This window comes from Mercurialis annua, linkage group LG2 (assembly GCF_937616625.2).
Source record: "Mercurialis annua linkage group LG2, ddMerAnnu1.2, whole genome shotgun sequence".
In the NCBI taxonomy this organism is placed as follows: Eukaryota; Viridiplantae; Streptophyta; class Magnoliopsida; order Malpighiales; family Euphorbiaceae; genus Mercurialis; species Mercurialis annua.
This window is the reverse complement of record NC_065571.1, coordinates 16,596,281-16,623,991: the sequence shown is the minus strand read 5'-3', so window position 1 is coordinate 16,623,991 and position 27,711 is coordinate 16,596,281. Positions and strand designations below refer to the sequence as shown.

Below are 27,711 nucleotides of genomic sequence, written 5' to 3'. Positions count from 1 at the left end.
AATAAATAATAATACTACATATTTTTTTAATTTAATAATTAATTATTAAAATCAAAAAATCCGAGTCAAATCAGTTGAACCAGTCGAACCATGAATCCCGATGAAACCGGATCGATCTCCGGTCCGATTTTCAAAACATTGCAAAAAAGTTAATTTGACAATAAATTAGAAAAAAGTCATTTTCTCATAAAAATAATAAAAAGAATAGTCAACCTTTTCTTTCTACATTCTCCCCTGCTGATAATGGAAAGACCAAAAATAACAAGTTGGTCAATTTGCACAGTTTTGTCAACGAAAAAAAAGATCTCACTCATTGCAGGAGCTTTATTATTCAACTTTACAATAAATTCTCAACTCCAATCTCTAAATTTTCCATCTTCACTCATTTTACCTGCTCATGTGAGCTACCTTAGTCACTGGGCTTTTCGTTTTTGAAAGGTAAGATTACCCTTCATTTTCCTGCTGTTTGTTTCCTGGGAAAGTGAAAGAAAACAGCAATGTCCAAGAAAAGATTGGACTTTTTCTGTATTTACATCCATTTGGGTTTTCTTTGATCTTGACTGGCAATTTGTTAAACTTTTTAGCTTGTAATCTGCTCTATGTTTCTGTTCTTGGTTCTTTCCTAGCAAATAAACAAACCAAGATTTTAAAAATGTTTACTTTTTGGCCATTGTGTTGTTTTTGTCTCTTGCTTTTGTTAAGTTGTTGTAATTTGACATGTCAATATTTGTCAAAGTAAATGGATTTAATAATATTTATAAATTGTTGAATATTTGTTCAACTATTTTGAGCTCATTATGTTGAATATTTGTTCAACTTTCTCTTTCAATATGTCATCAAAATTATACCATGTTTACATTGAGCTTCTTCAAGGAGTTCTTTAAAAGTGATGAATTCAGAGTTGTAAAACAATTGGCTGTTCTTGAACAGGTTGTTATATTTGCTGTTTAGGTCTCATACACACATGATGAGGCCTTCTAAATCGAATTCTTCACCGTTTCGATCGAGTGAATTTGAAATCCATAGATTTGTAAATTTCAGAGTGTGGATTGCATTTAAAATCCATGGATTTAGACGGATATTTTTGGAATAATAAAGGTTTAAAGCAATCTATTATTCTTAAAAATGATGGATTTTAAGTTTTCCTCTAGGACGTCGGAATTCATGGATGGTGTCAAATTCATGGATTTTGATCTCGATCCAAACGGTGAAGCTTTTATTATCTAAAATAACTTGCAGCTTAATAAGCATTTAGTTTTCAAATTATGAGGATGCAGAATGACACATTGACTGCTACTTTGGCAGGGTAAGGGAATTCTGGTGAAGTATTGGCTTGCATAAACAACCAGGCGATGACTTGTTTTTATTCCTTTTTCAGAAAGCGGCAAGGCTCGCCACCTCGAAGAACTAGAGATGTTGATGATGGTATGCAGCTCAATTATTATCCTCTATCTCTTTGTCATTCAGTTTCAATTGTTAGTTTAAAGTAATGTACAAATGGAATACACAGGAAGATTGATCTATGTTGCATAGGAACTTGTTGAGTGCCACATTTCGGTGTTTGGTTTCCATTCCCGGAAACACTTTTGGAACTTCAAAAATATATATTTATGACCTATTTTCTGAAAAATGCCGTCTCAACATTTGCCGCTTCTGTGTTTATGTGCTGCATAGATTTCTATCGAGACCTCCGTGAAACTGGCAGATTTTTCATTACTCATTAAGTTTCTCTTTACTAACTATCTTAGTTTCCCTCTTCTTTGACTTCTCTCCGTGTGTTATGTTTTTCTGATCCCTTATGTTTTATGTCTATGTCGCAAATTCTGATCTCTAATTGAGTCCTTACATTGTGCAGAGGTATCAGGCATTCAGAATACTCACTTGTACACATATAAAGAATTGCGGGTAGCAACTGAAAATTTTAGTCCCGGAAATAAAATTGGGCAGGGAGGTTTTGGTTCTGTCTACAAGGTAATTTTCCAAGTTGTGACTACGAATTTCATTTTTGAACATGTTATTAAACTGCTCCCTGATTTACTGGCAGTGCTCAACTCATAAAATGTTTTTGTGAATGAATAGGGAACGCTCAGGGATGGCTCTGTAGCTGCCATAAAGGTGCTGTCAGCTGGCTCAAGTCAAGGGGTGCGGGAATTTTTGACGGAAATAGAATTAATTACAGATATAGAGCATGAGAACCTGGTTAAGTTGTCTGGTTGTTGTGTAGAAGGAAGTCATAGAATTTTGGTTTATGGGTATCTTGACAATAATAGCCTTGCACAAACACTTCTAGGTATATCCACCATTTTTTCTTCATTTGTGTTTCTTCTCTCCTTAAATTTTAACAATTTTCTTTTACTTTAAAGGTGGACGCTGCAGCAGCATTCAGTTCAGTTGGCCTGTAAGGCGTAAAATATGTATAGGTGTTGCACAGGGGCTTGCATTTCTTCATGAAGAAGTCCAGCCACATATTGTTCATAGGGATATCAAAGCAAGCAATATCCTTCTTGATAGAAACCTCATGCCCAAAATTTCAGATTTTGGTCTTGCAAAGCTTTTCCCCAACAACGAAACACATATTAGTACACGTGTTGCTGGGACTGCGTAAGTTTACATACATATTACAGATTTTTTTGACATGCTTATGTTTTTTTAGTTTTCTTTTGCAAAATGAATACTGAGTAATTGTTTAATGCATTCTGAACTCTAATTCAATGGACGTTGCTTGGTACTTATCAGTTGATCACTTGCGCCCTATGTTGCATGATAACTTGTCGAGTCCTACGTTTGAACATGTCGTTTCCATTTCCAGAAACATTTCAAACATCAATATATTATATTTATAACCTATTATAGTAAAATATCGTTTGACTGTTTCATATTTCAGCATTTTCTGTTTTAATATTTCATTTCCGTGCAACATAGCTTGCGACTGCCTATTACAATAGTCTTTTGCATGCATATGCATTACACATGAAATAGTTTTGTATGATTGATTGAAATTTCTTCGCAATTTCAGTCTCTTCAAACTGTGATAATGTAGCAAATAATATAAAATCATGTCGGAGTGGTATTCAATAAAAATAAAATCACTTTCATCTGTACCAACTTACACTTCTGACACATTTATGTTGCTGTCTTTGTTTGTTTCAAATAGAGGTTATTTGGCACCTGAATATGCTCTCCGCGGTCAATTGACGAGGAAAGCAGATATATACAGTTTTGGCGTTCTACTGCTTGAAATTGTCTCTGGGAGGAGCAACACAAACAAGAGGTTACCATCAGAAGAGCAATATCTTCTTGAAAGGGTATGAGCTTCTTTTGTTCATTACATTCCTAGATAGTTAAAGAGTGTTTAGTACTGTGGTAAGTTCATGTTTTGTTTAAAAGAGGCAATAAAGATAGAAGTTTTGCATTGGCATTCGGAAGAAAGTGTTAATTCTCTCTTCGTTGATTCTAAACTGCAGATATCTAATTTATTATGGAGCTTGTTATTTCAATAAGAGAAGAAAACAAATTATTGGCAACTTCAGATAGGTGGATTAACTTGCAGCCTAAGAATTTATTTATAGAATCTTGAAACCGTACTATTGGATCCTGAAATTACAAGACTAGTAAACAATTTAGACGACTTAATTTGAAAGAAATTCAATTTAATACACAGAGCATTCATCTTGTTTATTGAAAAACAAGAACAACTTATAGTTTCTATTCTAATATTTTTTTGAAACTAGTTTCTATTCTAATCTATTAAAGGCTTAAATGCGCCAAAAGTCACCAACTTTTGCGTGTTTTTTGTATTTAACATAATCTTTTAATTTTGGCAAAAAAATACATAAACTTTCAAAATTTTGCAATTAAGAGCACGTGTGTGTTTCCTTTGAAAAATAGTGCAATTTTACATCAAAAACGACGCCGTTTTAATCTAAAACGGTGTCGTTTTAGATCCAAAATGGTGCCGATGTCTTTAATTGCAAAATTTTGAAACTTCGTGTACTTTTTTGCCAAAATTTAAAGATTATGTTAAAATACCAAAAACACGCGAAAGTCAGTGATTTTTGTTGCATTTAAGCCTATATTTAATATTAACTCAGGCAAAAAAGAAGAGATGTGCAGAAAATCTGTGGACTCTTATTGTTAATGCTTAATGTCTTAAAAAACCCCGACCTTTCATCCCCTTTTCAATCCTACCCTGACGTTGAAAATTTGTTAATTTTATCCCATTTTGCATTTTTTCATTTCAATTGTACCCTAAAGCATAAAATTGATCTTTATTTATTTGACAAAAATTCAACAAAATTGTTCAAAAATGGTCATTTAATGTAAAAAATTAATTTAATGCAAAAAGAATCAATTTAGAGAATTTTTATCAAATAAAAAAAAATTAATTTTATGTTTTAGGGTACAATTGAAATGAAAAAATGCAAAATTGGGTAAAATTGACTGATTTACAACGTCAGGGTGGAATTGACAAGAAGATGAAAGGTCGGGTTTTTTTAAGACATTAGGCCTATTGTTAATTGCTAAATTAGTATTATTAATTTATTTTTATATAGAAGATAAAGGGAATCTTATTTTGATTTGTTTTATCTGATGTTTTCTATGATTGTGAATATATGTGATAACAAAATTTTATTCTTGTTTACTTTTTTATGTTTCTCGTTTTCTGTTTATTTTCTAGTGTTAATTAATTTTCTTATATTAGACTTGAAAGTTTTAGAAACTGGAATTGTGGCGTATTTCTTCTTCTTTATCTTTAAGAAATTGTTCTTTAGATATGTTCGATAATAGTCCTTTTGCTGAATTCGATGTGAATGGAAGTGATACTTCCTTATATATTTAGGGTACAATCCTCTTTTCTGAAAGAATCAAAATTTTGTCATCCATTTTTCATCTCAATTTTCATTGTTCATCTAAGTCAGCATAGTTTTCCTGGATAGCTTGCTTTTTTGGCAAGGTACTTGACAACACTTTGGTTGATTTTGATGATTACCTCCACTCTAGACCTATGTTGCACGGAAACATATCGATTCCTATGTTTTGGTGTTTCCGTTCCATTTTGGAAATGCTTATGAAACTACTATATAAACTTTATATTTATAACATGTATTTGTGAACGATGATGTTTCGCCATTTTTAATTTCACTATTTTCCAGTTTTAACGTTTTCATTTTCGTGCACTCTGGTTATTATTGGTCTCAAGTGACAGTGTATAACTAATGTGCTAGCTCTCGTGTTCTGGAAAAGTCAGAGAGAGCGGAGCATTGCCAATTTTAGGCTTCTTCTGAGTTCATTTTGATGACTGCTCCAAAGCCATTAGTGCAGTCGTGCCTAGTCGTCTTACCTGCTGATTTTAGTTCTGAACTTTTCCTTTCTTGTTTTTGTTAAAACATTATGGATAATCGTTCCAAAAATAGAAACGAATGTCAAAGCATAATAGTCTTGCATCGGTTCACTACTTACAAAAATGCAATAAAACTTTTTGAGGTTCAGAAATCTCAAGTGTGAACTCATTATTGCTTGAATTTTATTAAATACAAAAGACTGTTTGACTTCAAGAGTGGGTATGATTTGATTAAAGCTTCACAACATCTGGTTTAAATACTTCTAGTTAGATCTATCAAACTTTGATTTTCTTTTTTCAAAACCTAACTGGATCAAATTTATCATGATTTCAAATAATTCAAACAGAAACAAACCAGTCAGTTCGGTTGGTTTTCTGGGTTGTAATGTAACTTGTGAGCTATGTCGTATGAAGATTTTATCGAGTTCTACATTTAGGTGTTTCAGTTTTTTGCTTTTAAAAATGCTGTTGAAACTCCAAAAGTTTATATCTATAATCTATTCTTGTAAAAATATCGTTCAACATTTCAACAATTTCTATTCTAACTTCTAACATTTCCATGCAACATAGCTTGTGAGTTTAAAATAACACAATGTCTTGTATTTCTTCTGTAGATTTACTTTGGTTGTATGGTTAAGCCGATTTTCGTTCTGATTGTTTCATTTTTAAAGTGTAAAAAAGAGATTTTAATGAAGTGTTATTAGAAATTGCAGGTTTGGGAAGTGCATGAGAAGGGGGAACTGGAAAAGTTAGTTGACACGTCATTGAATGATGATTACGACGCAGAAGAGGCTTGCAGATACATGAAGATTGGTCTTCTGTGCACCCAAGTCATGCCAAAGCTCCGGCCAAGCATGTCTACGGTGGTCAAGATGCTAACAGGCGAGGAAGATGTGAGCAACGAGAACATAACAAAACCGGGGTTGCTTTCCGAGTTGTTGGGTATTAGAGAAGGCAAAACTCAGAAAAGCAAGGCTAGCACAAAGAACTCAGCATCCACAGGATCTGCTAGTACTAGCAAGATGGATAATGATTCTTCACTGTCACCATCAGTGACTACCTCACATGCTACCATGACCTTCAATTCAATGTTCGACAGAAGCAATTAGCTACTAATATGCTTAAACATTTATTAATCCTCTCTTTAGTTAAGTGTACTTCTATTTCTTTTACCTATTAGTGTGGATTTTAGAAATTTCAGTGTGAGCCGTATATAATAGTAGTGACTTAAATTATAAAGTGTATAAATTTTTGACTATGTAATGTTAAATTAATAAATAATTCTTTTCCAATTATTCTCCAAATAGTATATTTTAAATGTGAAACATGCTATATTAATTTAAGTTAAAAAGTATGAAAAAAATCATTGTACTTTTTGATTTGCTACACATATCACCTTGTAAAAAAATAAATTAACCCCCCTATATTCATTTTTGTAGTAAAAATAAAAAGTTAATGCGAATCCGTTATAACTAGCGTGAAGATCCTAAAATAATTTTAAGAATAATTACTGTTAATCTTTTGAGGTTAAAGGTCTATTTGGTTCAGCTGTTTCTTGTAGCTGGTGGCTGTTAGCTGTTGCTGATAGCTGTTGGCTGGTAGCTGATAGCTGATAGATCATAAGTGTTTGATGAGATTTAATTAGTTGTAGCCGTTTATATATAAAGTGACTATAAATGTAATACCCCAAAATATTTAATTATCTAATTGGACCACGTGTCCAGTTTTGAGTCGCCAGAGTGGCGATATCGGAAAGCCTTCCGATAAAAGTAAGATAAATAAGTTTTACTAGATCGGTATTAAAAGAGATTATAGCAAAGAATTTAACGTTATATTTCAATTCTAGAGTTGGAATTGGAATTAGAAAGGAAGTATGTTAAGAAAGTTGCAAAATAAAGTATAGGGACTAAAGTGGTAATTTAGCCACTATGACTCAAAATGGAAATTATTTCGCCAAGGTCCGCGAAACGTTTTATAGTATATGTGGTAAAAGTTTCGGGTCAATCGGAGACCTTTTAAAATTTGGACGCGGATACGTTTTGGACTAAATTGTAACTTTTGAAAAGTTCAAGGGCCAAAACGTAAATTAGCCAAGTAAGTCTCGAGAATAGCAATTCAAAGAGTATTGACGGAAAATAATAATTTCGGGCCAAGTATTATTTAAGTGGATATAAATAATACGTATAAAAGAATAATTTAACCGTTTAGTTAAATTAGAAAGTTTAAAAGCAAAATGGTTTGAGTTAAAGAAGTGAGGAATCAAAATGATCTTTTGACCAATACATATATATAAGAATCAAGAGAAAGATGAGAATCAGAGAAGGAAAGAGTATCAGACGAAGGGTTTTTGACGAACGATTACGATCCGTCGCGGTTTCGCCGTTTCTCGTCCAAATCGAGTGATTCTCGCGCCGATGGATTAAGAATTCAATTCTCTATCATCTTTAAGCTTCAAATCGAGGTAAGCTTGACGTTTTGATTTGGGATTTTGAGCGGTTTTACTGTTTTAATGATTTTGAGTTTGAATTCGACGTTTTAAGCTTAAATCTTGAGTTTTGATGTTATTAAACGTTGCGGGATCGAGTTAGGACGTTTAAGCACGTCGAAAATGGCCCGGGGAGTGAACCCCGGGGCTGCACGTCGGCAGCCGTTTGCTGCACGAACGTGCAGCACAAGATCGTGCAGTACACGATCGTGTATCGTACTGCACGAACGTGCAGTACACGATCGTGTATCGTACTGCACGAACGTGCAGTACACGATCGTGCAGCGTACTGCACGAACGTGCAGTACCCTGCTGCACGAACGTGCAGTCCTGCGCCAAAAGGGGATTTTCGAATCGGGCCTTCTGGACCCTGACGCGACGCGGAAACTTGATTTCAGACAGTTGCAAGTCGCATAAACAATCACGATTTGATTGAATATCAAAACGTAAACTAGGACGTTTAAAAGAAAGTATGATTAAGAGATTATTAAAGTTAAGAGTCGTATTTGAAATACGATTATGTTAACCTAAGTTTATTACTTAGGAGTTTGAATACTAAACCTACGTTTACGGATTTAACGTATAGGTCACCCGAATAAGTAACTGGCGTATCGGTGAAATACCGGATCGACGGGCCAAAATAGCTAAAGGATAGAACGACGCATGGAGCTTACGCTTGCGGGATTATAATAGTGCAATTTTGGATAGCGGTCACTGTGAGTGGCAATTTACTTTCGTGTATTATTGTTATGAAAGTTATTTTCTTATATTATGAGTATTGTTATTAGATATCTCGTATCTATACGATTTGCTCGTATAAGCTGTTTTGTTTGATAGATTTGATTATATGAATGTTGTTGTACTCATTGTTTTGGAGATAAGTGTCTAATGTGCGGTCCAAAGAGACCAACTACCTATTGGGTGTCAATAGGCTGTGTGATCATTAGTGAGTCAGTCTAGAGTGTCTGACTTTGTAATTAAGAAGTAAGGTAATATATGTCTATGTATAATATGTTATGATTTAGATACGCAGAGTGAACTCGGCTACGGTGTAGCCTGGAAGTCCCCGTATCTAGTGGGCTGGGCCCACCAGTGGCTGGGCCACCAGTGAGTTGGACTCACACTTTATGATTTCGATACGAGTGAGCACTCGGCTACGGTGTAGTCTGGAAGTCCCCGTATCCAGTGAGTTGGACTCACACTTTTGAAATTAATAATGTTTGCTTAAATCATAAATTTATATATGTATTCAGCGTGTAACGCTATATTTTAATAATACTATAAGTAACTTGCAAACTCACTCAGTATTTTCCCAAATACTGACCCCTCACTCTGATGTTTGCAGGTAAGCAGAGTCGGATCAGACAAACCATCTCCATTGTGCCAGAAGTCATTGGACTTGCACAAGCATGAGTTCCTAGAGCTGCAGTAGTCAGTAGATGTCAGTATTAGATAGATATTTGGATTTCAAATAGTGAGTTTTGAATGTAAACTGTAATATGATATTTTAATATTTACAATTATATTATGTAAAAGAGTTTTCTAAAAAGGTTTATATATGATATTATAGTTTTTAAATGCGAAAAATTAATAGTGGTTTTAGGCTTGCTACGGGTTTCGGAGCTACCACTCCCATTCCCTAGCGCCGGTCTCGGCTCAATAATTTGGGTCGTGACAATTGTGGTATCAGAGCAGTTGGTCCAGTTACCTCTGCTAAAATGTGTTCGTCGGTTGAGTAACCTAGGAACTACTGCAGCTATAGAGTTGGGGTTTGTCTGATCCAAGTCGTTAGTGTGATTTGATTTGAGATAAGTATGATAAGTTGATTTATGAAATGCTTACTTGTTCCGTGTGACACGTATATACGAGATATATACGTATATATTGTTTTGATGAGACGTGCACATATAATATGCATTTCAGATGAAGATTCTGGGAGATGTATTGCCTCCTCTGAATAGAAAATAATTGTTATGATTACGATTTGATGTTATATATACATGTGTGCTTAACACCAGATAGCATGAGCGATGTTATTGGATTCGATCGATCGAAATTTCAGAAAGAGTGAGAAGAAGGTATGCAAAGTTGTAGAAGTTGAGGAACTTTCCAGAAGCAGAGTTTAAAGGTCTAGAGAACTTACAAAACTCGAAGTTTATAACTTTTAAAAGTTATTTGTTTCAACGATTCTAAAAGCATAATTGTGCCTAGACCCGTAATAGTCATTGATAATTGCCACGACATTGATAGAAATGCATCACTACATACATCAATACATGCATTAATAAGACATGCATCATATGCATTATGTTCAGACGAAGAGGTGAGATGTGGCAACTCTTTGGGGATGAGAGACGTCATCACCCTAGTGCACAATTTTGCTAAGATTTAAATGAAATTTTTAAATGAGTCGTTTTATTTGAAAGAGTTTTCAAAGAGTTTTGTTTTAATGTGAGTATACCTAGACCAGAACTCTGAGACGGAAGTGAGATGCTCGCGAGCAAGCTGTGATCTAGGCTATGAGGTGAATGAATACGTATAGTTGTGAGAATATAGAATTTGTGCCTCTAGCTAATGAATTTAGCCTGGATAGTAGATATGTGTTCGGATAGTAAAACATATCTGATGAATAACGTATGACTTGTATGTTGTGTTTGATATACTTAATGTTTGATTAAGTCTATGTGAGCGGAATGCTCACAAGACTTAAGTTACGATATGTAATCAAGAAAATCTAGGGGACACTGATTTTCTTGAATTCGGCCAACATAGATGCTTATAGCTACGATAGTATTATGCGTTTAACATATACAACGCGAGTATATGTTTAGATAATTGGCCAGTATACGATGAGTCAGAACACTCATAAGACTTGCAATAAGAGACGTAATCATAGAAGGTTAAAGGAAGGAGACGTCCCTAGGGTCCAACATACGTGGACCGCGATTAGACGTGATAATTAGTAAGGATTATATTTTAAGGAATTTATCAGTATTCCTTTATATAATCGCTATACTAGGAACGTGGAATTGCGCGAACGCGTGCTGTTGCACAGCAAGTGTATGAGGCACAAGAAGGAAGATCGAGGTGACAAAGGCGAATGCAACCTAGTCCAAGGCCTGCAAAGGTCATAAATGCGATAAAGGTCAACGGGAACCTAACAAGGTAAAGTGGGAATATACAGGCATTGGATGTGCCGCAATAACCCAACGACATTAAGAATCAGTTAGTAGTAAAAGTAACTGATATAAGGAATTGTGTGCCAATGATAGGACGATGGATGTAAAGATAGTATCAACGTGAAGAAAGGAACACCTATAGAGATGTGATGTTAGTATACTTAAGTTAAGACTAAAAGAGTTTGACGGATCAAGTGGTATGCTAAATCCACTAGGAAAGTAAAGTAAGATGCTCGTACACATCAAGCGGATGAAGGACAAACAGTAATGTCGATGAAGATGTCGATGAAAGGTTCAACCTATGATTAGTTCCGACATGCAATTAGAGCGATGAAAGACCAAATAACATGAACTAAGTTTGTGACCCGATTTGGGAAATTCTTTCAACTATTAGTTCCAATTAAGGATAATCGGGAAAGATCAAGATATTTAGATCAAATTAAGAGTGATGTAATCAGTATAGAAGATTGATTATGATCCTTAAAGGATTAAGATGTATTAGGCACGATCAAATTTGTTTGATACATTCCCAGAAAGAGATCCTCAGGAAGAGGACTTCGGGAAAGAAAAGTTATCAGACGAGTTCGATGTCGAGAAGTACCGGAGCAAGCATTTCTGATTTAGTATACGGTAGTATCACAATCTGAGGGAGGATGCGGAAGTAGCCAATGGTCAGACACGAGTGGCTCTGATCAGGTTAGGAAGCAAATGCGCTCCTTTTCACAAGAAATGCTACCAGTAGGACTGTATTCCATTGACTTCCTGCGTACGGTCGAGAGATTGCCAAAGGTACATGACGTATATGATAAAGTATAAAGACGCAAAAGTAGATTATGGATAATAAGAAGTTAGTTAAAGTAAACAGAGTTAAGGAAAGTACGGATAACCTGCGTATGTCGCAAGAAACTTGATAAGCCTTATTGAGAAGCGAAAAAGAGAAAGTCACGTAGAAGGATGAAGAGAGGATCAGATGGATTAAATTCTATATGGTCGTAAGACATATAAAAATAGGAAAAGATAAAGATGACAGAGACATAGGATTGGATTCACTGACAGTTAAAACGTCAGTAAGGGTACAACAGTACAATATATAAGTAATTAAGGACGCACTACGTCGATAATTCAGGCAAAAGAACTGCGACCCATTATTTAATTGGTGATCGACGCTCAGAGTGCTGAAACAAGAAATATCAGAAATATGAGATACGATAGAGATGATACCAGCATATGATTGGCATTACGGACAGCCATAATGTTAGTACGAATACGATAAGACAAGGCATATACGATTGAGACGCACTACATCGAAAAGTTTAGACGAGGAAAGCCACAACTCTCTATTAGTGATTGATGTTGTGGATATTAAAAGTAAGTGATAAGCGATGTATAAGATACGATGAAGAGGAAAGCAAGGACTACAATAGAAGATGATTAAGAAACACGATTAGAGCGTGAATAAAGAACACAAAAAGGAATACCATAGGATCATAGCATTTAGACTATTTATCCTATTGGTTAACTAAGAATAAGGAATCAAAGAAAGATTACAAAGGAGTACATCTACGATATGGACAAAAATGGAAATAACAAGCGGAATACCAAGATAGTGGATAGTAATGAGAAGTAAGCTTAACGCTACATGATAGTATAAAGGAACAGATTTGGAAGGTGTTGCGAAGACTGAATGTAAGAATTGACATAGATTTCGCATTAAGGATTAAGAAATGTTAAAAGAGTATGATAATTGGGCCTGATATTAGTTGTGCTGACATAATAAATGTCAGTGTGGGAATACATTCCATAAGGAATTCCATAAGTATTAGTGAACGTTAGTACATTGGATACTGAAGTAATCCAATGTAAACAACGCTTAAGATTATAGACGATAATTAGAGATGTGACGATTGGAGATGCGGCAATAAAGAATGATATGTAAGACAACGACAAGAATAAGTCGTGAATAAAAGTACTCATAAGGAGTGTGATGACAAGGAACTAGGAGGAAAAAAATAAAGAGTTATAATAAAAATCTAAAGACATTACCTCAATAACTCCAAGTATAAGTTATCTACGGGTTTATAGACCAACGTAGAATGAGTTGTTAAGGATATGAAAGGATAACGATACATCAAAAGACGTATCGAAGTAGTATAAATAACACTTGTAGCTATTGATAAGGATATACTACGAAAGTGACTTACAACTTGAGAGTAAGGCAATTACTTAGAACAAGTAATTCAAGTAATGTAAGTTTAAGAAATTCTGCTAACAATAAGTGAGTAGAGAAGACCGTCAAGGGATGACGATAACAAGTGACTTCTAGAGACACTATGGATTAGAAATACGATATCAAGAAAGGTCTGACATTTATAGTAATGTCATTGCACCAGAGGTACAAGGATTGGAATAACGATTCCACATACCAACAAATACCGTAAGACAAGTATGGTGTAACCATTAAGGAGAATGGACAAGATATTATGAAGATAAGCTATCATTGAACATCAATAAGGAACTGAAAGTTCAATTACGACTATAAGAGTTTATAGTAACAAATGTCAAACACATGAATTGTGTTGTAAAATAAAGAGAAGAGATCGAAGATAGATTGTCAATAATAATTGACATCAAAGTACAAGAAGTACAAAAAATAGGATAACGATTCCTTGCGCTAACTAGTGTCATAAGACGAACACGGCATTCCTACTATGAATAAGAATTCTAGATATAAATGAGATTAAGGTAAGAAGAGTATATGAAAATTCGAGGACGAATTTTTATAAGGGGGGAAGAATGTAATACCCCAAAATATTTAATTATCTAATTGGACCACGTGTCCAGTTTTGAGTCGCCAGAGTGGCGATATCGGAAAGCCTTCCGATAAAAGTAAGATAAATAAGTTTTAGTAGATCGGTATTAAAAGAGATTATAGCAAAGAATTTAACGTTATATTTCAATTCTAGAGTTGGAATTGGAATTAGAAAGGAAGTATGTTAAGAAAGTTGCAAAATAAAGTATAGGGACTAAAGTGGTAATTTAGCCACTATGACTCAAAATGGAAATTATTTCGCCAAGGTCCGCGAAACGTTTTATAGTATATGTGGTAAAAGTTTCGGGTCAATTGGAGACCTTTTAAAATTTGGACGCGGATACGTTTTGGACTAAATTGTAACTTTTGAAAAGTTCAAGGGCCAAAACGTAAATTAGCCAAGTAAGTCTCGAGAATAGCAATTCAAAGAGTATTGACGGAAAATAATAATTTCGGGCCAAGTATTATTTAAGTGGATATAAATAATACGTATAAAAGAATAATTTAACCGTTTAGTTAAATTAGAAAGTTTAAAAGCAAAATGGTTTGAGTTAAAGAAGTGAGGAATCAAAATGATCTTTTGACCAATACATATATATAAGAATCAAGAGAAAGATGAGAATCAGAGAAGGAAAGAGTATCAGACGAAGGGTTTTTGACGAACGATTACGATCCGTCGCGGTTTCGCCGTTTCTCGTCCAAATCGAGTGATTCTCGCGCCGATGGATTAAGAATTCAATTCTCTATCATCTTTAAGCTTCAAATCGAGGTAAGCTTGACGTTTTGATTTGGGATTTTGAGCGGTTTTACTGTTTTAATGATTTTGAGTTTGAATTCGACGTTTTAAGCTTAAATCTTGAGTTTTGATGTTATTAAACGTTGCGGGATCGAGTTAGGACGTTTAAGCACGTCGAAAATGGCCCGGGGAGTGAACCCCGGGGCTGCACGTCGGCAGCCGTTTGCTGCACGAACGTGCAGCACACGATCGTGCAGTACACGATCGTGTATCGTACTGCACGAACGTGCAGTACACGATCGTGTATCGTACTGCACGAACGTGCAGTACACTGCTGCACGAACGTGCAGTCCTTCGCCAAAAGGGGATTTTCGAATCGGGCCTTCTGGACCCTGACGCGACGCGGAAACTTGATTTCAGACAGTTGCAAGTCGCATAAACAATCACGATTTGATTGAATATCAAAACGTAAACTAGGACGTTTAAAAGAAAAGTATGATTAAGAGATTATTAAAGTTAAGAGTCGTATTTGAAATACGATTATGTTAACCTAAGTTTATAACTTAGGAGTTTGAATACTAAACCTACGTTTACGGATTTAACGTATAGGTCACCCGAATAAGTAACTGGCGTATCGGTGAAATACCGGATCGACGGGCCAAAATAGCTAAAGGATAGAACGACGCATGGAGCTTACGCTTGCGGGATTATAATAGTGCAATTTTGGATAGCGGTCACTGTGAGTGGCAATTTACTTTCGTGTATTATTGTTATGAAAGTTATTTTCTTATATTATGAGTATTGTTATTAGATATCTCGTATCTATACGATTTGCTCGTATAAGCTGTTTTGTTTGATAGATTTGATTATATGAATGTTGTTGTACTCATTGTTTTGGAGATAAGTGTCTAATGTGCGGTCCAAAGAGACCAACTACCTATTGGGTGTCAATAGGCTGTGTGATCATTAGTGAGTCAGTCTAGAGTGTCTGACTTTGTAATTAAGAAGTAAGGTAATATATGTCTATGTATAATATGTTATGATTTAGATACGCAGAGTGAACTCGGCTACGGTGTAGCCTGGAAGTCCCCGTATCTAGTGGGCTGGGCCCACCAGTGGCTGGGCCACCAGTGAGTTGGACTCACACTTTATGATTTCGATACGAGTGAGCACTCGGCTACGGTGTAGTCTGGAAGTCCCCGTATCCAGTGAGTTGGACTCACACTTTTGAAATTAATAATGTTTGCTTAAATCATAAATTTATATATGTATTCAGCGTGTAACGCTATATTTTAATAATACTATAAGTAACTTGCAAACTCACTCAGTATTTTCCCAAATACTGACCCCTCACTCTGATGTTTGCAGGTAAGCAGAGTCGGATCAGACAAACCATCTCCATTGTGCCAGAAGTCATTGGACTTGCACAAGCATGAGTTCCTAGAGCTGCAGTAGTCAGTAGATGTCAGTATTAGATAGATATTTGGATTTCAAATAGTGAGTTTTGAATGTAAACTGTAATATGATATTTTAATATTTACAATTATATTATGTAAAAGAGTTTTCTAAAAAGGTTTATATATGATATTATAGTTTTTAAATGCGAAAAATTAATAGTGGTTTTAGGCTTGCTACGGGTTTCGGAGCTACCACTCCCATTCCCTAGCGCCGGTCTCGGCTCAATAATTTGGGTCGTGACAATAAAGGGCATAATTTTTGTTTTTATTTTTTAAATTATGAATATATTATATCATATATAATTTAATAAAAATATTTAATAATTATTTTTTTTATAAAAAGAAATATTTAGTTTAAATTTATTTAGATATTTTTCGATAAATTTATAATAAATTTTTCAAAAAATTATTTGAATTATAATTGTTTTAATATAAATAAAATAATTTTAAATAATTTATAAATGATTAGAGTATTTAAAAATAATTTAAATAATTTTATATATTAAAAAATGATATATTCTAGTAGGGGTAATTTTGTCTAAATAAATTAAAAATATTTAAACAGCTATCAGTTGTTGGCAAAAAAACTTTAAAACGGAGCTTTTCAAACATCAGCCGTTGGAGGTTTAAAAAGCTCCAAAAAACTCTAAAAAAATTCTCACCAAACACTTTAATGGAGATGTTTGAAAAACAAAAGTTAAAAAGTCCACCAAAAAGCTGATCCAAACACCCCCTAAGTCATATTTATTGATTTAGATTTTTTTAAAACATGTATTTACGACTTGACTTTTGAGTTATTGAACAATTTCCCTCCTTTGTTAAATGATGATATTTATGAGCGGAGCGGGTTTTGGGGTGCTCGCTCACACTTATGGTTGACCTCGATATCTGGTTCGTATTGAAATAACGAAGTCGCCATCTAGCTCAGTTAGAAATTACCTTTTATATCAACTAGATAACCTCACACGCCTATGAGTGAGATTATTGTGTAAAATTCGGGTTTATATATACAACAAACTCTTTTACTTGATTTATTGATTTTATCGATTTTAAAGACATATACCAAATAGAAAGGAATCTCATCAAAACATGGAATCTAAATATTAACATATTAGAAAGTAAATGGCTGGAAATATAAATAACTAGAAAATAAAGGATTGAAAAGTAAACGCGAAAATATAAACATGGATTATATTTGAGACACACATATGAATCGATCTGAATTAGCATGTGGACAAATAACAATTACTCCTAAACAAGCATCTAATCTTGGGGTTCTAACATGTAATAGTCAGAAATGGATTTTATTCTATTTGCGGGCTTAAAGCCTAAACCAGATGTATAAGTGAGATTGATTTTATTTTTACTGTCTTGAATGCCTATACAACCACTTATTTTTATTTTCATGGCAGTACTAAGCTATGTGATTTGTAAGTTTTGAATTAAAGTAACGAGATTATCTTGATTAAGCCTGTTAATTAATAGTAGATTTGGACATACATTGAAATCAGTAAACAATATAAACATGATATATTACAGGCAATATACATAGAAGGTCAGAAAATACTTTTGAACCTATTTTCTAGAATATGTAGTGGTTGTTTGTCATTTATTGGTCGATACCAATAAGAATTCATTGGTTCAAATTGAAGTCGATTCCGAACAAAGCGGGAAAAGCTCCAGGAAGCTATTGGTCCGACGATTTAGTCCTTGAAGCCCAGGATGACATGGAAAAATTGTTATTGCTAACATGGCAGAAGGAGGCTAACTGAGATGGGCTCGGGAAAATTACAAAAATAAAATTTACAACTAATTACAAGTTGTGGGCTCAAATGGGGATGAATTCCAAGCGCAAACTAGTCTGGAAACACAAAACAAAATTTGGAGTCGGTCGAAAGAGCCGAGGGAGCCTGAAAACGAAGTGTGACAGTGCCAAATAAGTTGAAGCCACCACCAAATGAACTAGCGGTGGAGGAACCACCAAAACCGAGTCTACACCAGTTTCACGATTCGTTCAAAAATATGCAAAATAAGCAGAAACACGCAATTAAAAGTATAAAGTTCCAAAATAATTAAAATAAACATCTTAAATATGGATCTAGCGATAGAAATATGGGAAATAATTGCAGTTTATACTATGACATTTAATTATAAGAACAATAAAAATGATTGAACATTCATCCTAGTGAATATAATTGAAAAAACATGGAACACAGGGTTAACGCGCCCCCTAAACTTGTAACACGGGGTCATTTAATCCTAGCAAACCATGCATCTGTTGTATTATGTAGCAATCCATAAACATTACTGACCTTCTGCGCATCTGTCAGCTCTAAAGTGTTAAATGACTTATCTGTAGCTCTGAGCCATCTATCTGCTTCGTTGGAATCAACGGAGCCATGAAAATAAAATTCTCCACACTTCTTAGCATGTTCTATGATATCCTCAAGTTTTTTTCTTGTCTCCTGAGCTTGTAGAGTAGCAATGACAGTTTATGCTAAGATAGCAGGATCTAGCTGTAGGATAGGTACAACTGGGGGCGGAGGAGCTACTGGTTCATTATCTACATGAGCCCTGGCCTCAGACTCTAATTTATGATCAGTACTACCCATAGACTCAGCCTCATCCTCTACATTCCTACCATGTTGGCCAACATTCTCACGTTGAGAAACCCTATCATCATGAGCTTGAGCTTCCGTGGTCCTATAATCGAAATAAAATAAAATAAAATATCAAAAACCAAAAGTGAAGTGTTTACAGGACCATAAAACCGAAGCTCTGATACCAAAATTGTCAGACCTCGCCTTACTTAGCACGAGATTGACGGTTATTTAAAATATTTTTTATCTCCAAATCAACATTTTTAAAATGTGTTCTATAAATAATTAAGCATAAATATATGAAAAACCTTTATACAATATTTTATTTAAACCATTATATGAAAACTAAGTATTGTTATAAACTTTTATACATATGATTCAAAACATATATGATTAGGTACAAATAAGTTTATTCTAAACAAAAACATCAAGACATCTCAAAACTCGAAGATGTGGCCAATCTCTATGTTTCAAGCCCAAACTCTAAGCCCAACTCCCTCTCTAATCAATTGTAATGTAGACTGTCTTGCTAACTGAAAAGGTTTTAGAACAACTAAAATAAGCGAAAACTCAGTGAATAGACATAATAAGCATAAAACATTTAAATACTTAAAGTAAGTATATCATATAATAACGAATACTTACAACACAAAATACTTTTAAAGTTCACCACGAAAGCATTTACAAATATAAACGAAATCAAAACAATTTTACTTTAAATATGAAACATAGTTCGTATCAATCATAAATTATAACATTGATATATTATCCTGTAACGATAATATAAACCATAGACCTGCAATTCGGAACACAACACTGATCTACAATCTAACCAACATATATATGAACATTTGACGGCTAACTCTTCTCCGTCATTAACATGACACGACCCTTCTCCCTTCACTGGCCATCAATCAAGTGTCTTGTATCAAATGCGCATAGACACTCACAATATCTCACATGTGCATATAACTAACTCAGCACATAACCAGGTGCATATCACAACTCAGCACCTACCAAATATATCGTTACAGAGCATATCACATAAAAGAAATCTCAAACCATTTCATCAAAACTCAATACAATTCAATAGTAAAACCATTTCAAATTCTCATTCAAACTTAATCAAATCAAACAACTATCGAATTGCAAGAAGGCATTACACATTCATAACAAGTAATCATAATATCAAAAGCATTAAAGCTTTGCTAAAATCAAATACATATGTATATTTAAATCAATACTTGTGTCATTATAAACAACATTCGCAAAAGGTAGTATTTGAAATGTTTAAACATGACATTTCATCGAACACCTTTTGTGCATTCAAAACAACCATATATAACCATTTCAAACACAACATACCTTGTTTCGAATATCAAAATACCATATTAATTTCAGTAGAAAGGGCAAGTATATCTACTCACCACACAACGACCAAAACTAGTCCAAAATCACGTCACAAGCTGCCTTACTTCCTATTTTGCACAGTCGTTGCCGAAACGAGTTTCTAAATCAGAAATGTAAATCCCAAAATACCATCACAATCACATCCACAAACTTACACAGATATCTAATACTAATTTGACCTAAATTCAGCTCCTACAAATAGATTTCTATATGATTTATGCATGATTATAAACTTGGTAACAAATCTGCCTTAGTAGGCAGAACATTAGGCCTCTAATTAAACATATCATGTTAATAATATAAACATAATTTTAACAAACCCTTCAGTAAAATTTTATCCCTTTGAGTCTGAAATTCAAATCAAAATTAGTTTCATCATTTGAATATCGGACCAATGAATTATGCAAGTTTTAGTGAGGTGAGGTCAAACTGCTTTCACAACTGAAATAATAAAATGTAGGGGTCATTTACGGTATCAAAACGACAGAATCAGATTAAACTCAAAGAACGAAAGTTGTAGGGGATACTCTAAAGTTTCTGTGGAATCAAAAATTAGTGGATTTGGATTTCTATAACTTCACTTATTGCCAAAATACGAAGTCTGACACTTCGTATCCAAAAACTGAACAAGAACAAAACAAGTTGAACAACAACTAAACTATAAAATTACATTAAAATGCTTTCAAATTAACTTCTCAATCCGTCCATGGATTTAATTAGAGTATTATTTCTGATTTTGATGAGCTAGGTTTAGGAATTTAGAGGTTCTTGCTTCCTCTTATTTTGTATAATAATTCTCTCTTTTTTCTTTTTCTTTTAATGATATTTGACATCACTTATATACATATCTCATTAAGCTTAAGGGTAATTTAGATTTTTAACCCTTTATTGATAAGTATATACTAAACTAATACATGTATCCCTTAATATGGTCTTTTGGTCAACTTTAGTTCCTAATCTTCTTTTGTTTTTATTCAAACTAATATAATTCATTTATCGTCAAACTTTCATTTCAATTGAGTCCTAAATTGAGATACTAAATAGACTCTACCATATTAATGCATGACAATGAATGTTTATTAAATGCATAATCTAACGTTAGAGTACGGGTGTGACATTATTGCTGCCACAACATGTAGCTCGTTCCAATGGATCTCTCTTAGCTAAGTTTATACTATTGCAATTTATAGATTTAAAACAGTTGAATATTGATATTCAAAAGTAAACACATAAACTCATAATACTGCTAAGTTTACTATTTAGCCTCGTCGTATGTGTGACAGACTCCCTGGAGTCTTGGTCTGACTGCTTGACAGCTGGTCGGATCATACACAAAACACACAAGACAAACATCAATACTTATTTCTGGTATAAACATCTAGGTCCGGGAACATAATTCCACACAAAAATAAAATCACATAACACATAGCACTTATGGTCTCGTTCTTTTAAAAACGTTTGAATTGTTCTCACCCTTGAGAAAACATTCAGACTTCACTTTAGAAGTCCTTTTAGGTATATCAATAACTAAATAAAATCATTTAATAGTATAGACTAAATTGTCAAAACAATTCACAGTCGTATACTAATTATTTAGCAAAGCCGATTGCTAAATCTTTTAAACTGTTTAAACGTCGACTTTAACTCTTTTAAAGTCCTTTTTAAACGTTAACTTTATTTTTAAAATCTCATTTTAAAAGTCTTTTAGGTTTAGGTTTAAAACCCATTTTCATTTTACTTTAAAAACATCATTTTTAAACATTTTCAGGTCAACGAAACCACGTCAGACCGATAGGGCAAAAGCCCCGAAAAATCCTCATCCTACTTGGCATCGGACCTGCTGTGCGTGGCACAACAAGTAGCTGCACAAACGTGCAGCATTGCTGCATGTTCGTGCAGCTCACGGATGTACGCTCGTGCATCCGTGTTTCCATTTATGGAAACACAATTTTCGGGGGCATTCCGACGTGCTCGGAACGCCCGGATCGCTGAAAACGTGTAATTTAACGTTCAATTTCACAAAAACACAATCTAAACACAATTCAGACGTTTAAATTAATTAATCGAATCGGTAACCGTTTATAATCAAATATATATTCAAAATATATTGAAACAAACGTTGAATATGTGATTAATACCTCGATTAATCGAGTAATAGTCGAAGAATCTGAGTTAGAATCGAGAAATCGTCAAATTGATCGAAACCCTAACTTTTTCAACGCATAGAGAGAGCAAGCAACTTTAATTCCTTCGGCAAAACAAGGAATTATATTATTGGTTTAAGTGCGTTTAAGTACTAGTTGAATCATGCACTTTAAACCTTCTTCTTAACTAGTCGTTCGTAACTCAAATGGAAACGACTTTCAAATTTCATGAAACTTTATCCAAAAATCTAATAAAATATAAAACAAATACAGATATAATTTTTATTCGTATCCGACTTATATTTTATTTTTAATAAATTTGTTTTTATTTATTAAGCATATATCAACCGCGCTTGATAAAATTTCTACTTCCAAATTTTATCCAATTTTCACGATAACCTTTTTAAATTATTTCGCGAATATTGGCACCAAAAATATTTTCTCAGGAATTATGAATTATTATGCACCTACTTCATAAGTTTTTCTTAGCCCCGCTAAGTATAAAAATATCGAAATTTAAATTTGAAATCCTATAGCCACAATATATTTTTAGGGAGACCTGTAAATTAAATTTCTCTTTAAATTTAACTTGCTCCCGTCTAATAAAATATTAGACATGTGGTCATATTTAATCCCTTTAAATTACGGGATGTTACATTACTCCCCCTCTTATGTAATTTCTTTCTCGAATTTACATACATTTTTTTTTACTTATATAGCCAAACAATACTCTTCTTCATCCATTTTCTACTTTTCCACTTCAGTGGCATACGAACGCTGGTTATAAAAATCTTACAGTTCTCCTCTAACTGCGTCTTATATATCTCCATCACTTTCCACTTCATTGTACCTTTACTTATAGGTTCTGAATCCTATAAACTTTATTTCTGTTTCAGAAATCTTTGTACTCCATTACCTCGTGTTATTCTCTTATATTACCTCTTTTTATATACCCCTTTAAACCTATATTCTAAAGATATCTTATTACTTCTCCTCTGTTGTACTTCCTTGCAGATAGTACTAACTTTGAACTTACTTTTAGGATATTAACTTGTTACCAAGTTTTATGATATCACGTTTGAATTTACATTCCTTAAACTTTCTAATTTGCTGTTTAGCACTGGTTGTATCCCTTGTTATACGTTTTCTAATTAAGATTTATTGTCTTATTATAAATTTTTCATATCTTTTATTCGTTTTAGAGTAATGTTGGTTAAGTATATAAATCTCTAACCTTACCCTCTTTATCTGTCTGAACTTCTGTTCTACGGCAGATTATACATCCTTTACCCTTCTTATGATTCTATATTTTGTTTCGAATGTCTTTTAACTTCTTATCAGTCCATAGTAACTTCCTGTTACAGATTGAATTACTGGTTTTTTTGCTCGCCAATGATGTTGTTGTATAGGTGTAGGATATAATCTAACTATCTCACCGTAGAACACCTTTCAATTTACTCCACATTTACCGTAAAACTATACTCCCGTCACTAGTTTTTGGTAATTCTAATGTCAATTATAATTCTTAACCTTTTCCCCCATATACATAGCCTTTTTATTCACAGCTAACAGTTATCATAACTGTACTATAGCTGTTACTATCGTATTTAATTAACTGACTATCGATATTAGCTCCGTTTGAAAGTATTTTATATGAAAACAAAATGTTTATTAAGCATTTTTTCCACTTTTATTCGGCTATACTTTACATATTTTTGGCCCGGCATTCAAAATACATGTACATTACATGTATATTCTATTACCAGCCAGCCAAGACCTCACAGTCATAAGGCTCGGCTCTCAGAATTTCACCTTTTGAAACCACTGTCTCATGAGAGTTTTCAAATTCATTTATATACATATATGAAGCTTATGTTGACAATTTCAAGTTAATTAAAGTTTAAACTTCTCATTTTCGTTACTTGCACTTTCGGCTCACTGCCAAAATTCACGCAAGTTCCACGATAATATCTCCAACATCGCGCATCGTCTAACTCTTAGTTCAACTATCACAACGGTTAAAACTTAAACCATCTTGGGAATATGACATTCCTAAAATCAAACCGATCTAACGGTTCAATCACAAATTATTAGGGTCGTACTATACCCTGTTAGTTTTCAGACACATCTGAAACTTACTCCTCCATTTCACTATCTCCATCTCCGTTACACCTTGATAACATCTCTTTATCTAGTGTTGGTTCAAGATTTGATATACTTTCAAGTATATTATTTAATCATTATATGATTTGATAATCATTTTATTAATGAATATCTGTTAACATGACTATAACAACTCTGTCAGTCGTTAAAATATTCATTACTTATCTTTACTCATATCAGAACTAGTAGCGTACCTACTTGGTTCTGAGAATACTTATACTTCATATCACAATCTTTCTTTTAGATGTTTCGTTGTTGTTTGCTGTTTAAGTGATGAGATTTATTCCTCGCAGACTTATGAGTTTTTATTTATCTAACCACTCGCATGGATTCAAGGGATAGGTCCATTTCTGACATTTGTCTGTAAGATTGATCTCCAATTCTTTTAATTAAACACGTGTGTATGACTTTGTTCATATTTAGTTACTTGAAGTCAAAGCAGCTGAGTCGTGTTCAATTAGAGCCTACTCTCTTATGTTAACCGTGATAATAGAAGATTGTCTACTCTCAAACTTTTATTTATCATAAAAGTCCATCACTAGACTTATATCAGTCTATACCTGAGCAAAAATGTAAATTCTCACTTTCTTCTACTCTTCCCATACTTTCGTTAGTCTCTAATGTCTCGGTATGAAACATTAGAATTTGGGTCTTTATTATTAGTCTTTATAATGAAAACTGTTATTCTTTATCCCTTTTCCCGTTCCTTATACAACCTTGTCACTATCACAGAGTTTTCATCTGAAAACAAATAAAGTTTATCCTGCGTACACTGACGCTAAACAGTTACAATTTTTTTTGCTTGTAGGCATTTTAAAATCTATATTTTCAAACAAATTGTGAATTCACAAATTCATAGTTTCAAACATTTTCATACAATTGTGCTTCAGGGTGATGACATCTCTAATCCTCAAGGAGTTGATATATAAATTCACTTTTCTTTGATATAATCAAAATAATTATATATATAATATATATAAAATTCAAGTATGCTTCTTCTATAGTGATTTTCGCAACATGCATTTTAAAACATCTTAGCACAATTATACGTTTAAACTGTAAAACACAACTTTAATAAGTTTCTTTCAAACTATTTATTTGTGCCATTTTAAGGTTTCCTAATCCTGTCACTTATCCTCACATTATGTTTTTTTATTGTTCTTTATTTAAGATTCATCTTTTATGTTATAATTCATCGTCAGGCTATTTATCAATAGTTATTATTCATAAGTATGTGTGTTCTTGTTTAAGGATATTCTTTCTATCTGAAGTTTATGTTTTCTAGTTTTAGTATCTCATACTAAAACACATAAACATACTTACTTAAACGTAAGACACATAACTAAATGATACATGAGGATGATTGTTGATGCAATATTGCCTCTCTGATCATCAGACCTTTTCCTCGCCCGCATCGGGGTATAGGTTTTTCTTTTCTTTTTATTTCCCTCCTACAAAGAAAAGATTGTTCCACTCAGCTGTAGACCTAGAACTACTAGTTCTGGGGAACGTATGGGTTGGCTCGTCGTGTCTGATGTAATAGAATGGCTGCGGAGAGGCATCATTACTCACCAATCATTGCTCAATCTGCCTGACACTCCATCCAAATACATCATCGAATCATATTGCTCTGCCAGCAGTTCCTTGAACTCTGGACCCAAGCCTCACACTAATTTCCTACCAACCTCAAATCCATCTTTCATTAACTCTGGATCCTCTTTATAAATTTATGTGATTCAATAGCATAGGCTCCCACTATTAGATCCTCCCTCGTAAACATACTCAGAAAGTGTCTTCGCCTATCTAAACTTTGGTTCTCCTGTTCCTCATTCTCACATACATCCTCCCATTTCTTATTTAGGGAATGACTCATCCTTTGTTGAACTTTTCTCAGATGGTTTATCTCTGCTAAGCACTTTTCCAGCCTAAACCCTATATAGGTTGATGCAACATTAGATTCAGACACTGAATGATCATTGTCGTCAGTAACATCTATGTCTCCCGTTGATCTCTCAAGATATTCTAATCAGATAGCATCATCATCAGTATCCATCTCACAAACTGAAGCAGAGTCTCCAGCTTCTAATTGTACTAACAAGTTATGCATAACAGGCTGATCGGGCAAACCATGTGGATCAGGCACAACATGTGGCTGAGCTCGACTAGGCCCAGACATGTTGAAACACATGTAGCCATAACGTTAGTACCTGATAGAACAGTTATAGAAAACACAGTTTCATATAACAAATAACACCTTATAAACACATATAAACACAACATACAACAATCACACATATTTTGGAGAAAATCTAACTATTTTCCCGAACAAACGATTATTCTGGAATCTTCACTTCATTCTGTATTCTAACATAACCAACTTCCTTGAATACTGGTCAATTGATCTGACCATTCCGCTCTACCCTGATAACGTGTCTCGAACACAGGAACATCTCACATGTTCCCTTATTAGCAACGTGTTTCAAACACATGAACATCTCAGATGTTCTTAATCAAAATATCAATACAGACTACACAAGTGTACTGGTTGCTACTTTTAGCTGAATGTATTCAATAACTGAAAACTGATCAAGAAATGACTCGAATCCTATGTTGCTGCAATAGTCTACAAGGAATTCTCACAACTCATAACACAACTTACTTAACAGTATCAACAACAGTACTTCAGACATTCGAGTACTAGAACGTGGCTCTGATATATTACAAGACCGTACCTCGCGTACGATCCGTTTTCAGAAATTACCGTTAGAACTTTTCTCGTTTAACGTAAACACTTTTATGAAATATACATATAAGCAAAATACATTTTCAGAAATACTGGTTAGATAACCTTGTTATCTCAATCTTCACTTCCTTCTGAAAACTTGGCGTGGTAAACACTAGAAACCATGGACTTTTCTCGTTTGCCTTATCACATAGGCAGCCATGTTTCAAACCACACGCCACTCTTTTTAACAATTAATATGTTTAATAAAATAATGCAAACATCTTTGCATTTTGAAATGGTGGTATTAAACATATTAAAATATTCACAACGGACCGGTTACACATAGTCGGTGCATATAAAACATATTGTTTTTGCGTTTCAAAAACATGAGGCCGACTCCTACGTAAGGGACCTATAACTGGATGCATAATGCCCACTAAGAAGCCACCACAATGGTATTCATGTATGAACTAGATCCTATCAGAGTATATGCACAAAGGACTAGTAGCACGGCTGCTGGCATATCAAGCTTAAACTATTGCACTATACTAAGAGTACAAGTCTATATGTACATATTTAAAGAAGAGCTTCCCTGAAATACAAGTGTGGAAGCTCTACTAACCCCCAAAGATAATCACCTGAAAATGGAAAACAACAATGGG

At 33.9% G+C, this 27,711-nt stretch overlaps 1 protein-coding gene across 2 annotated transcripts; it reads left to right on the top strand.

Moving 5' to 3' along the window:
- Window positions 1-260: 260 nt before the first annotated feature.
- Window positions 261-6,633, top strand: LOC126670159 (cold-responsive protein kinase 1-like). 2 transcript variants are annotated; one of them, XM_050363829.2, is made up of 7 exons: window positions 261-438; window positions 1,306-1,425; window positions 1,856-1,971; window positions 2,080-2,290; window positions 2,364-2,601; window positions 3,155-3,305; window positions 6,055-6,633. In XM_050363829.2, exons 2-7 carry the CDS (start codon window positions 1,353-1,355, stop codon window positions 6,448-6,450), a joined length of 1,185 nt encoding a protein of 394 aa, XP_050219786.1. In that variant the 5' UTR covers window positions 261-438; window positions 1,306-1,352; the 3' UTR covers window positions 6,451-6,633. The 2 variants fall into 2 exon arrangements, with proteins under 2 accessions (XP_050219786.1, XP_050219787.1); XM_050363830.2 differs by lacking the exon at window positions 261-438 and adding an exon at window positions 826-930.
- The last annotated feature ends 21,078 nt before the right edge of the window (window positions 6,634-27,711 follow it).

Coding starts and splice junctions, on each gene's coding strand:
- LOC126670159 (XM_050363829.2), top strand. CDS start 1,353: ATGACTTGTTTTTATTCCTTTTTCAGAAAGCGGCAAGGCTCGCCACCT. Junction 1,426..1,855: donor AACTAGAGATGTTGATGATG/GTATGCAGCTCA, acceptor TACATTGTGCAG/AGGTATCAGGCATTCAGAAT. Junction 2,291..2,363: donor CCTTGCACAAACACTTCTAG/GTATATCCACCA, acceptor TTTACTTTAAAG/GTGGACGCTGCAGCAGCATT.